At 41.9% G+C, this 13,609-nt stretch overlaps 1 protein-coding gene across 1 annotated transcript; it reads right to left on the reverse strand.

Annotated features, from left to right (window-relative positions):
- Positions 1–57: 57 nt before the first annotated feature.
- Positions 58–1,893, reverse strand: bet1 (Bet1 golgi vesicular membrane trafficking protein). The gene is made up of 4 exons (XM_086136937.1): positions 1,735–1,893; positions 1,401–1,507; positions 1,245–1,301; positions 58–449 (listed from the first exon to the last, which is right to left on the reverse strand). The coding sequence occupies exons 1-4, from the start codon at positions 1,751–1,753 to the stop codon at positions 294–296; spliced, it is 339 nt and encodes a 112-aa protein (XP_085993063.1). The 5' UTR covers positions 1,754–1,893; the 3' UTR covers positions 58–293.
- Between the last annotated feature and the right edge of the window lie 11,716 nt (positions 1,894–13,609).

The following is a 13,609-nucleotide window of genomic DNA, read 5'->3' on the forward strand; positions in this document are numbered from 1 at the left end:
TGGCATTGCGCAATCTATCTTCTATGTCACAATGCTGAATCTCATCACATCAGCCTCTACACACGCACATCTAAGCGCTTTGTTACAGCTGCAGCTGTTGTGAAAGCGCTATATAAATCAGCATGTATTGTATCTTAATCTCACAACAGCAGCGTATATTGAGGGTGTAAAATACGCAGGATAATACAACCGTTAGGCTTCATGAATCATCTGACTTTTTTTTTTTTTTTTTTAATGAACTTGAGTTATCCCGAGGTGTGGGTGTGTGTTCAAAGTCCGGCAAGATCCAGCTGTCACCTCAACTTAATGAACCAGTAGAGTACAAAGAAGACAAAAAGGCAGAAGAGCAGCATGTAGCACAGCAGTTTGGTCTGACTGCCTCTGGACAGCTGTTTGACTCTACCGATGGTGGCGCCCAGCAGGCCGCCCGTTGAGTCAAAGTCCGTGTCCTAGTTGGGGACAAAAAGACATCCTCAATCTAAACTAGTCACTACACGATGACAAGAGAGGGTGTGAGTGACCTTCAACAAGCAAAACTTACCACGAATTTGGCCAGTTCATATTTTCTTATTATAAAAATCAGCTGTTTAAAGGTGACATACTTTTTCAGCAAATGAAAAAGTTCCCAGTTGTCTGTGACATCCTTTCATCATATGCAAGAATTTGTTTATTTTGCTCATCTGCCTGTTATGAAGGGAGCTGCCCTTTCTCAAAAGGGAGTGTGAACATTTTTGCCAACTAGAGTTAAATTTCCTAAATTTCAGATATTTGTGCTTGCCTGACATTGAAAAGGCTGAAAATGTCAGAGGACGCTTTATCAACACCAAAGGTTTTCTTGAAATTGATTTCACAGGCCAACTATTTAGTACACTTCCTGGATGTTGACTCAATGCATACTCTTCACATAGCAGTTGACTCTGCTCTTCTTCACTTTAATTGTTCCGCTGATAACGCTAATCTGTGATTCCAGCACTGCAGCTCTGTGTAGCTTTTGGTGTTGACGTGACAGTTCCCCCCCCCCCCATGTAGTCTAGCAATCGCTCTAAAATGTCGATAAAAAGTTGGCGCTCAGAAAGTCCATTTTGGAATCAAGCAGCTCAAAAAAATATTTTGTTGTTTAATTTCACACTTGGGCAGGGATTCCGGAGACATGCATACTCTATGCATTGCTTTCGTGATTACAGAATGTAGATTTCAACCAGTTGACAAATCAGACCTGCTTTTATTTTGAATAATCAACTCACCATGTCGTCCAGCATTTTATTCTGGTACTTCACTTCCGTTCCAATGTCGATAGACAGCTGAAGACAATTGTGAGAGTAATTAAGTCAGCGCGATAAGTAAATATTTCAAAGACACAGCAGGGATTTGTTGGAAACGGCGAGTTTGAACTTTCTTACACTTTTCAAAGCGCTGACTTTGGCTCGCAGTCCTTCCTGTAGATGTTCATTTTCTTCTTCGTACACGCTGTATCCACTTGCCACATAGTTTCCAGATGCTCCATCACCTTGATGACATTAAATCACGAGTACGTGTTTATTTGGTTGACGTTCAATCACAAACACACTGGGAAACGGACTCAATTATACAAACGCGGGACACTAGAAAGCTATTTTCACCTAATTAGCAAGGCACCTGCTCGCTAACCGAAACAGAAATCGGCATGTATTGCATTCTGCACATGCTTTCGGTTAGCTCGTGCGGAATGCGCCAAAGACATCGCTTTTCTCTTACCCAAGCCGGCGCGCCTCATTGTGAAACACGGACGTTAACGCTGTCAGTTTTTGTGTGAGTAGTGTTTCAAAGTCATGAAAATCACACCACAGACGAATATTGTGAGGTGTTGTCAGTCTGTCTGTTGCTTCCGTTCTTTTCAGGTCAGCAGACGCCACGTCATCCTCATCGAACGGAAGACGAGGAGGACCAAAAAGTTCGCGCAAACGACTATGAAGCACTTTAGGATCACCAGCCGAAGCTTAAACAAAGAGCAGGGGTAACCACATCTTAGTCGTAGTTTTTTTTTTTGTTTTGTTTTACTTATAAGATAAGCACGTTATACTGCAATGAGAAAAACGAAATGATTCCTCATTTTGTATTTCACAAAACGCCTGGCATGTGAAAGAGGGTGTATACGTTTTTTAAAATCTATTAAATGTGATTCTTGGGATGAAATCGGCATCTCGCTGCTTTTGGCCATCATTGACACTGTTAACTTGCACCATTCTGAGACGTGACCACCATTAATTAGGCTGAGATATGAAATATCATTGATAAAAAGAAAACATCGAAGCCCTCATTTATCATAACGTTTCTCAAATATCGGCTATCCATCCATGCATGACCTTGACACAAGTGTCAAAGAAAGGCAAGTAAGTATTGAATAAATTCTGAGTCTGAGTTCCATTTGTGTATCTGCGAGGATTAAATTCAACAGATGGTTCTTCATTGTGGGAAAGGACATTTGGATCAAATCCTTGTAGAATCTCACGAGATGCAGAGCATCCCCTCAACCAGTGATCAACAGTCTTGTAGGTTGTCATATGGCAAGAAAGGAATTGCACCCCTTTACGTAGAGCGCTACATTGCCATTAGTAAAAAATAAATACCGTTCCCAATCAGCAAAATAACTCACGAAATAAAACTAACCTTTCAACACACTATTATGTTTCTATCATCCTGTTGTTGACACAAGTTGATCCATAGAACAGAGAACATGATTTACCATATATACAGTCAAGCATACAGTACAATGTTCTATATAGTAATCATAATACAAAAAAACAACCTTCATAAGCCGTGTGTCCTTCATGATGCTTTGCAAAAAACGACTGTCGAGGTGCAAAGCATATAAAACACATTGAATAAAAAGATTTTATTGTATAACAGGGTATAAGAGTTTTGACATGTCGAGTGCAACCAGACCATGAAATGGAATTTTAAATTGACTTCGAGCGCGGCTATTGTTGTTGAAGCAGAACAGGGCTGGAGAAGGCGACGAGTACTATGTGACCTGTGTAGGGTTTTTGCATTAGACATTGCTTTTGTCCATCCATCCGCCCATTTTCTGTATTGTTTGTGCTCCCTAGGGTCACCGGTGAGCTGGAGCCTTTATCCAAACTGACTTTGGGTTAGAAGATGGGTACACCGAGGACTGATTATCAATGCTCCTCTGATCAGACCTCATTGCAGGTTAGGCGCCTTCATCCCTTTGTTTGTAAAGCAACACACTGAGATGCATCGGGACTATTCAACCCAATCTTTGCCATTTGCATCTCTGAGCAATCAAATCAATAAATGCATGATAAAATGAAACGGGGGAAAAAAAGGCTAAATCTTTGATGTGATTGTATATTTAACAATAAATAACATTTGAAATATTTATACAGTTTAAGATACCTTGAACAGCGGAAAAATAGCATTTGTTGTCCGTCCTGCTTCCTAAAATTAGACTCCTTGTGCCAAGTATATTTCTGAGAAATGTTTACACTTGTTTTTTTGGGGGGTGATATTTATTTCCTTTTAAAAAAACAAATTCCTCACCGTAATCTGCTCGGTGTCAATTTGCTGTTATCATACATGCCATGTGGCTGTGTTTCATGTATTGCTAATTCTATGCTTACAAACCTCACTTCTGTTACTTTCGTCCCTGTTACTCAAATGAGGAGCGTCATTACAATAAAACAATGACATGAAAACATTAAGTTTGCTGACATGGGCCGCTACACATTTTGAGTGGACAGAAATGTAGTTTTTGTATCAGAACAAGCAAATGGCAGCGATTCTGTTTGAATGGCTAATCGATTTATCACGATCACTTAGCCTAATTCTTCTCACCAATGACTCAACACACACCACATCACAGGATAATTACACATAATAATCTGTTAGGGGCATGCGATTAGTGGGCCCTTGCTGATTTTGATCAGAATCGGATGCAAAATGCTCCAATTATCTCTTCATGTGAAGAAAAAAAACCCCATACTATTGCTTCAAATGATTTTGGCACATCCATGTCTTCAATACACGGCGAAGAGGGATGAAGAACAAGGTGGACTAATAATCCAATGTCAAGAAAAAGACGGCGTTCAGAAATGGCCGTGATCGAGGTCACGTCATTGTTAATAACAATCTTAAACTCATGCATGATGCATGAGGATCTCCCCAGCCCGTAAAGGATGGCTTCCATCTGGCAAGACAGAACCGTAATTAGCTGAAAATGAGAAGCGTTCAGCTCTCGCTGCATACGACTGCAGATTTAGCCGCCTAATTTCTCCAGAGGATGGAGCAACGAATGAGTCAGGAGGAGAGGTGGAAGGCAAACTAGCCGCGAGGAAAGATCAAAAAGATGTGATTGCGCTTCTTACAAGCCGTCTCGGGAGAGAGGATTTTTGATTCCCGCTCTTAACGCCGCTTTGAAGCACCGTTAAAGGTACTCCGCTGACACTTTAAGTCAGGCTGCAAAATTCTCTTGACTTGTAAATTGTCCTGAAACGAGGATTCGGATATTGAATTGGGACACCGTGTGGTTCTCTGCGGCCTATCATTCATTCATAAATGGGATTTATGAGATGCGAAAGGAGAATGAAAATCGTGCTATTTGCTATCTGCTGCGACTGCGATCAGTATCGCAATACTGAAACCTGTGTGTGCAGACCAGCCATCTCGTAAGAGTGATAAGAATATGTGACTGAGAAACACAGGAGGAGAAAAGAAAAAAACCCTTTCATCATTCAAACAAATCATTGAAAATTGGCTTAAATGAGAGAGAAACGCATCGATTTAAATGATCGTCTTTTATCTTCAGTGTTGTTGAACCCCCCTCAGAGCATCCGCGTCACTCCTCGTGAGCGAGACTATAACTCAAAGTAAAATAAGACGTCTCCTCACCGGCGGCGTGTTGTTATTCACTCCCATCATCGGCGAGCGAGCGTGTGTCTCCATTCTCGGTGTGTCCTTCAGTCCTATGAAGTGCTTGCAAAATTCTCCACGTTCGCGTGCTCGGTTTGAACTTTGATTCGCCGTTGGATGCAAACAGGGGAGTCCCAAGGCAAAGATTTAAAACGTCATTGATGGGGTCGCACTTGTGCCTAGCAAGAATCCATGACATTTTGATGAGGATCGGATTACTGATGCACTTTTGTTCTAATCCACAAAAGGATTGGGGCCCAATGGGGCTGTAACCACATTGCAATTTGTCTTAAGTGGACTAAATGCTACTATATGTTGTACTGTGTGTTATACTGGGACTGACAGAAAAAAAAATCATTCAAACAACGGGTTACTTTTCTTTTATGAATGACGCAAACGCTTGGGTCCCGGGTTCTCAAACGAAATAATTAGTTACTATCGGGGGGGTTGAGACAGTCTTATAATAGTGACTAATTGATGAGCTCAGGGAACAGCAGCACAATCATGTCATTTATTGCAAAGAAAATAAATGTCATTGTTGCAAATCAAATACACTTGATCAAAACCTTGAACAAAATCACGTTAGTGCCATTCTGTTTACCCATCCTGACATTTTTTTTAGAGCGCTTGTCTTGAAGCCGACCAAGCTGACTTTCGACGGGAAGTTGGGCACACCCTGGAGGAATCGAGATTCAAAACCAGAACCTTGATCCGGTGAGGCCACCCACAAGGGCTCCATCAGTCGGGGGAGTGGGTCCTGCCCCCTGCAGGGATGGATCATAAATGCAAGGTTCGTGATGACAATACAATCCATCCTGATTTTTACATTGCGCTTTCACAACAGCTGCAGCTGTAACAAAGCGCTTCACAAAACGGTTAACATAAAGTAAAATAATAAACACAACACATCACATAAAACACGGACAGTCGTGCAATCCTAACCCCTTTTCCCTCATACGCTTTGTTGTACGCCGCAAACGTGTGCGTCGTCCTCCTCCTTTTGCCCAATTTGTCCAACAATCACCCCTTGGTGCACGTGCGCATTTGCATAGTAAAGGTTCTGAGCAGAAAAGCAACAGATTTGCAAGAATGAGTCATAAAGCAGCCAGGAGCCAAAAGAGGCTTTTGATCATTGGGGTGGGGGGGGGTACACTTTATATTAAAAATAAAAATAAACTCATCTGTTGTCCTCATCTTGACATTATTTTAACAACTTTCAAAGCTGAGAATGTCATTTCATGGATGTGCGGATGAACCGCCGAGACGTTTAAAAACAGCCCTGTGAGCTAACGCAATTGTCATGGGCACAAATTCTTCCAGCAAAGGAACAAAACAGAATAATCCAACCCTGACGCGAACTCAATTAAACTGCGTGATATGAACATAAAAACAATTTATAATAGCACGCGGCGCCAAAGTTGTGGCCTCGTGCACGTTGTCACCGTACAGTAGGTCACTTCCCTGCTTGCTTTTTTTCCGCAATAATTGACTCAACACCTCCCCGGTGCTCTGCATGAGAGCCTTTGACAAATGATTCATTGTTTTCTGAAAAGTGGAATGAATGTCTTTATGGTAATACGGTCATCAAAAACTAATGTCGTTTGACTCTTAAGTGTCTCTTTCATACCTGCGCCTTGTCATAACAACGCATGTAAAGATCTTGACGCGATGCCGGCTAGTCCGGTTATGTGAAAATCTCCGGCCAAGATCAGAAATGTCCACTTCCAAGGCAGCCGCTCTTTTCAGAGGGGAAAAAAAGAAACAAGATGAGTCAATCAGCCAAATCTTAATGCTGTTTTTAACACTCCACCGTCACCCATTTTCTCTACCCACAAAGTTACATTTTACTGTATGAAATTTAATCTGATTTAAAAAGGCAGTGCAGGTATTATTTCGGGTCTGTTTTGCCCCAAAACTATAATAGAACAGCCTTGGAATTTATGGTTCCTAAATGTGGAATCGCTGAAGCACAAAATGATTATTGTATCGTTTTTCTGGCCACAAGTGTTTAATACACACGTCATGCAACGATGCTCATTGAGAAACACAGTGGAAGCACAAAAATAGATTGATATGAATCATACATGGTGCGTGGCGGATCTACGAAGGGAGAGCTGCGCTGCCGTGGCAGTGGTCACAGCTGACTTTAATCATGACTCGTTCACATGTGGCGCACTAGTCGTGCACTGATAAGCTAAAAAAAAAAGCAATGCTGTCAACAAATATTTTAAAAATTCGTTGCAAGATAAATTTTAAACTTTGACCTCTTTCATCACAAGTCTGTCAACCTTTCACATTGATGTTTGTGCATTGTTGAAAATGACGACAATGTGTTCTTTACCCACATTATATTTATTCCTTTTTTTTTTTTTTTTTTTTTTTAATGACAGCTTTGATGTTTTGAAGCCTTGTAACATCTGCACACAGAGGCAACTACTTTATTTCTGCAAAAGCATCCTAATTAGTCATCGACTGACACTTGAATGACTTGTCGGTACCCAAAGCTGACGGCATGCAAATGAAGTCCCGTTCCCCGTCGCAATTCTGCAACAATGAGTCATCGCTTGATGTGGTGCAAACAAAGCCTTTGTGTGTGCGTGATGTGCGTATCAGTGGGTCTTCAGAGGAAGACGAGGACCGAGGTTTAATGAATCTTTAAATTAGTGGAGCTGAACGAGTTATTTAGGAACTAATGCGCTAAATTGTGACTGCATGAAATAATAGAAATGCTCGAAATCTATTCTCTGTACGCTACTTGCTGTGTTGCAGTGCAGCTCATCTTACTGTACTAGTGCACTTACCATTGCGGTCTTTTATTTATTTAGTCCATCCGGGTCCTTTAACCCTCTCCCCATGTTGGGCATAAACAAACATTTCAAGGAGGAAATTGAATGCGTTGATGCAGCTGATGGCTTCTAGCGAGACAGCCAGCGCAACGGTTCAATCTGAGGTCTCCTCCGCAGATATCGCAGATCTTATCATCGCAGTTTGTCACCTAATTCATCATCCAAAGCCTTAACGTTGAAATCCAAAATAAATAGGAAGACATACTGTAAATGTAAAAAGTCACCAGAAAAATACTTAAGGAAAGTGCAGATTACCTGCAAAATCGACTTAAGTACTTCCAGTGAAGTATTTGTGCTTTGTTACTTCCCACCCCTGCACATAGAAACAATAATATTTGTGTTTTGTAGCCCCATGCTGTGAAGAGAACACCAAATTGGACACTAATCAGTTTGTGGGCCGCTTGTGTCATGCTCTCATGATTAACCTCACAATTAAGTGTTTGGAAATAGTGCTAGCGCTTTGCGGCGTGTCTCGCTCCAACTCGGCAACTCGGTCAGGTCGCATTGCACATTTATATTTTCAGTTAACCCAAAAACACCCTTTTAATAGATCACATGGTAATGTGATTTTAGTGTTTATATATATATATATATGTATATTTTAATAAAAAGAAACCTATTTTAAACAGTTGTCGATGACGTTTTTACGCAAAATGCAATCCTGTACTCTTGTGGCGTAGGATTACAATACAGGAAGTATTCTGTTTACGACGGTGCTTTCTAAATTGGCACGTCATGTACGCTAACACGGTAGTAAATATTTGTTATGAAAACCACTTACTTAAATAAATATAAAACACTACCATCAAAAACAATAAGGACGGTGGAACTGAGCGTGCCTTGCCTTCCTGTACCTTGTGACGATGTATTATTTTCTTTGCCACCAAAGCACAATGAGGTTCTTTTGTAACGTCTAATACGTCGTATGTCGAGTATTAGTGACACAGTCCGACATCCTTGAAATCTAACCACTCCACTATCTCAATACGTTTTAGTTAAGTTCATAAATAAATAAACTGAGACATACGCCACGTGTTGAATAGACAAAAGTTGTGCTCGAAGGGGAGGAGCTTTTTTTGTTCAACGTTTCAACCACAAGAGGGTGCTGCTGTCTCATTTATGAAGCAAAGGAACGGCCAAACTGCAGACGGTCCAATCCCTTGAGTGAAACCCCAAAAATCAAGAATGCTTTAGTGAAGGTTTATCCTAACAATCCCCTGAAGGAAGGTCCCACAAACTGTTTTCTTTAGCAAAGCACCGACAACACCACCAAAGTTGTAACATCAAGTGGGAATGAGTCTTTGCTTCTCTGTAATGCTTACGTCCAAGTTAATAGTCACATTTTAGCACAATTTTTTTAAAAGGAGGAGCCCCCCCCCCCCCCCCCACCCTCCTCTTTCTGCTGCAGATGTTTGAGGCGGTTCCTCAAATGGATTGTTTCAGGCGTTTTTGGACTGAATGTAGTTCACAAATGGTAAAAGGCGTTTGGGTTGAGATTAAAAAAACGTTATATCATTAGTTGGGGTGTACAGAAGCACCAAAAATGATGACTAGATTGCAGTCTCAGTTCTTATTAGAACTCGACTACATTTCAATTTAAAAAAAAAAAAAAAAGGTCAAGGGAGCTATTTTTGTGAAAGTTGTCTTCGTCGTGGCAGTGCAGCGCAGTCGTGGGTAGCATTTTAGGCAAAAAGAAAAACACCCTGATGTTTGGCGCTGCAAACAAATTTTGATTGAAAATAAACTACATGATTATTGAATCTAGGTTATGACATCGTGTTAAATTACAGTGCAGTATGTGACTTAATCCCATTGCTGAATTAGACAATGTGCTAGGCGGTCAATTAAAGTCCAAAAAAAAAAAAAAGTTGTCTTAAATTAAACCAAATAAACTGATGACTGTGACCAAAAGGTCTCTATAAATGAGAGTGAAAAGGCATATGAACAGCTGCAACAAAAAAAAAGAAAAAGAAGAAGAAAACCATTTAGTGGTAAAGCAGAGAAGCATAAACAGAAGGCCAAAACGCAGCAGTGAGAAAAGGAGACTGAGGGATAGAGGACGAGTCAGGGAGAGGAGAGAGGGAGTGAGAGAGACAACGTGGCAGCGGGTCGTGTCTGGTAGAAGAGAGGACTCTGGGTTCACATGAGCATGAGTGCCTTATGTCTAAAATATGATGAGGAAATGCTGTGAAATACTATTTGCACTCAAATTTATTTGTATCTTTACATGTATTGTAATCATCTCCATCACACCAGATTAATAATGTCTAATATTGGGGCTTACTACCATGTCTAAAGCGGTTTCATGTTGTCTCCCACTCCCCTAGGGTAGAACAAACTCGCACAAGCCTCAAACAGACTTTATCAGAAAAATCAGGCTGCCCCATTTAGGAGGAACTTCCTGTTTAGTTCAAGAAAGTCCACTTTTGCCTTTTCAAGCATCTGGGCACTTGTAACCTTGAACTTAGCAACTCATTTGGCCAAAAACATCATGTGGCATTTACTTAGTTTAAAAAAATAATTTGGTTGATTAGCAAGAACATACAGAAATTGCACAGCCAATCTGCAGTTGGCCGATGACCGGGCCAGGGTGTACACCGCCTCTCACCTAAAGAGAGAGGCTCCGGCTGGAATAAAATGAAAATGGATGGTGAGCGCACAGCTTTTCAAATCTAAACTTGATAAAGTGGAATTAAAATGTGAATAAGAAATGATTTGAAGATATTTCACAGAGTTGCTCATGACCAGTTCTTCAACTTTTTACATCATTCTCGAATGAACCAGCTGCCAGCTAGCATACACAAAAAAAATTGGTGATGTTTCAACATGCTAGTCTCCTTTATGCTAGATCTAAAGGGACTTCCAGCTTTGGCCCGCTGTGGACATCTCAACTTGCCGCCGAGCAGACGGCAGGTAATTGAGGGCTTCACCTCTCTTTGGCAATTGCGCACTTTATTGCAGCTGAAATGGGGGGATTCTCTCAACAGACGATCACAGGACACACGCCAGTAATGAGGCACTATTGCTGGAGAGCCACTGTCGGGGAATCGCAGGTGCCTTTGTGACTGCTTTTGCCCTTGTACATTGTGCACCTGCATGAGTTTATTCCCTAAAAATAAATTACCTCTGTGCGTATCAATCTTATTATCAAATGTTCCCAAATTCTCACCGTATGCCTTGATAAGTCACCATTCAAAGTGCATTCTCATCATCATCATCATCAAGGCTGTGACCTACGGTAAATTAGCTAATTGCATCCAGCCAATCACAAACAGGACGAGAAGCAGGCATCAGGTTGGATTTGAGGAAAGTGAGGCAAGGGTGGGAACATGGTAATGTAGAGAAATAGAGGAAGAGTTTCAAAGGGTTTTTTTTTCTTTTTCTTCTCTCAGCAGTGAAAGTTGGGGAGAAAAAAAAATCGGTCCTGCCTTCTTTGCTGTCCGTCAACACGTTTGGAAGTGTGTTTCCTCCCTCAGGGCGTCACCTTGTGCGTCCGCCCACTTAAACACACCCAAGATGGCACCTGGCTCATCCCTGTTTCCGCCCGCCCCTCTCTCCTTTCCTTTCTCCCCTCTTGCGACCGCCATGGGTGCAGGACGTATACTGTACTAAAAACAAGCCTTTGGCTGTGGAGATTCCACATGAGCTTTAGTCCTTCCTTCTCCTGAGTCCTCCCTCTATTGGTGACAAGCTCTCCAGACTGAGGGAAAGCAGTGGCTTGGGAGGGGGAGGGGAGAGTTTTAGACCTTTTAAGATGTCTGTGGAGAATGAATCATGGGGGCCTGCACTGGGGGAGATGCACCAGAAAAACACATCTGGCAAAAAAAAATAAATAAATAAGAGAGAGAGAGGGCGGGAGATAGTGGCAGTCGCAGCAAAACAATGACATTGTCACCTTAATAGCAACCTAGATTCAAAATCAAACGTTTCATAAAGCAAATTTCATAGAGGAAAGGGGAGAACATTTCATAGCTTTGTAGATGCAAATGGGGGAGGCTGTACATTTAAGCAGGCGATGTCCCTCCCTAAACAATGTTGGAGCTCCACGTCGTAGGCGGGCAGAAGCGAATGAACGCCATCATGGCTCCAGTCGCTTTGGCTGCTCTTGGCCTAGCCGTGAAGTTTTTTTCTTTGCTTTTAGAAAATGGTTTTGGGCCAAGAGAAAAGCTCGAGTGAGGGAGCGCGACCCAGCCACGTCATCTGCAAGTCTTTGTGGAGCAAAAATGCTCGCGAATTTCGAGCGCAGCACTCAACCTTCTCGCTCATCGAGAGGTGAATGCACCAAAGCCAAGACTCTTTTCCACTGTTAAATTGATATCAAATATTACATACTGACCACTATTGTCGTGCTGTGCAATTCTTTTACGGATGTAGTTTAAAGTTTTCAAGTAACACACTGTAAATGCTCTTGCGGGATTTCAGTGTTTAATAAAAAATTGTTCTGGTATCATCATCATCATCATGTCATCATAATTGAGTATATGCAGAGAGAGAGAGAGAGAGAGTCAGGTTTGCTTGTTAGCATCGCACTTTTCCTCTTTACCTTTATCGGTAACCTTCTGTTGTGGTTCCGCAAAAATGACATACGCATTCGCAGCGTCTTGTGACAAAGGAATGATGTTGAAGTGTATTGAGGAATTTCGGTTTTTAGACAAAAACTGCACTTTGCCACCGCGTTGTGTAATCTTGGTTGCTAAGGAACTGTGTTGAAGTGAATTGAGGAGCTTCATGACAACAAAAGTAGTGTTTGGCCGCCATTTTGGTGCCAAATACAGTAACTGTGCGTGTGCCTGTGCGTGCCAGTGTGTGTGTCAACACCTCGCAGCGGAGGAAGTCGCGACAGGAATGGCATCCGATTCTTGCAGTGTGGTCATGCTGTCTGGCACGGCTAAGAAAATATGGCGGCATGGTGTCGTTACACACAGGCACACCCTCACCTGGGTGTGAAACATCTTGACTTCTGTCAAGGTGAGAACATCGACCATGTTTGTTGCCGAGTGTGAAGACTCAATACCTCTGCTGATTTATATTAAATACTGTATAGGCTTTCTGATAGGCAGAGGCTCCAGAAAGGGGGAGGAAAGTGGTGATGATTGTCAGGGGCATGAGTGACAGGCCCTAGAAAATCTCGTTTTCAAAACGTGGAATTCAACTTTTGCCTCTGCGCACAGGTTCTTTCAATGGTTAGGGTCACAATTTTCAAAAGTGGATGTCAGATATTACCAAGTAGTACAAAAACTGTGAAGCAACTTTGTCTTGACAGCCTTTCATTCTAGGGCAGGGATGTGATTCCAACTCCCCCCCGCCCCCCAAACTCCCTTCCCCGCGGGCCACTTTGGAATTACGTATCGCCTCCAACGGCCATTTATGACAGTGAAACCAAATAAATGTTTAATCGTCTCATCGCATTGTTACTTGTGCACAACGATTTGATGGATTACCAGTTTTAAAATCAGTCATTTATAATAGTTTGATCTATTATTGCTGAAGTGAGTGTAAGGAGGGTAACAAAACTCGTGCAAAATCTCAACACTATTTATTAATTCGGTACAGATTTTTGCAAGTATCATGACACGCATGATTTGCTTTCGTGGGCCACATAAAATGATGTTGCGGGCCAGATCTGGCCCCCCGGCCTTCAGTTTGACAATTTCAATTTTCTAAACTAAATCTCACGTCGTACAGTAAATAGGAACGGGTTTTTGCCAATGAACTGAATGATAATAGGTGAGCAAAAGTGCTTAAACATGAGCGTCTGTTCTTTCGTGCTCACCCGTCAGGGCTTGTCTTCTCCCCCCCAGTGCAACAGGCAGGTCACCGACCCCTCCCCCCACCTCCCACTATTTTATAAAGGT

Source organism: Hippocampus guttulatus, chromosome 18, assembly GCF_054856545.1.
Source record: "Hippocampus guttulatus isolate MCC_2025c chromosome 18, RoL_Hgut_1.0, whole genome shotgun sequence".
NCBI lineage: Eukaryota > Metazoa > Chordata > Actinopteri > Syngnathiformes > Syngnathidae > Hippocampus > Hippocampus guttulatus.

Bases quoted from the DNA above. Each gene is read 5' to 3' on its own strand.
- bet1 (XM_086136937.1), bottom strand. The intron at 1,302-1,400 runs GTAAGAAAGTTC...AATTGTCTTCAG, and splicing joins AAGTCAGCGCTTTGAAAAGT to CTGTCTATCGACATTGGAAC. The intron at 450-1,244 runs GTGAGTTGATTA...GTCCCCAACTAG, and splicing joins ATAAAATGCTGGACGACATG to GACACGGACTTTGACTCAAC.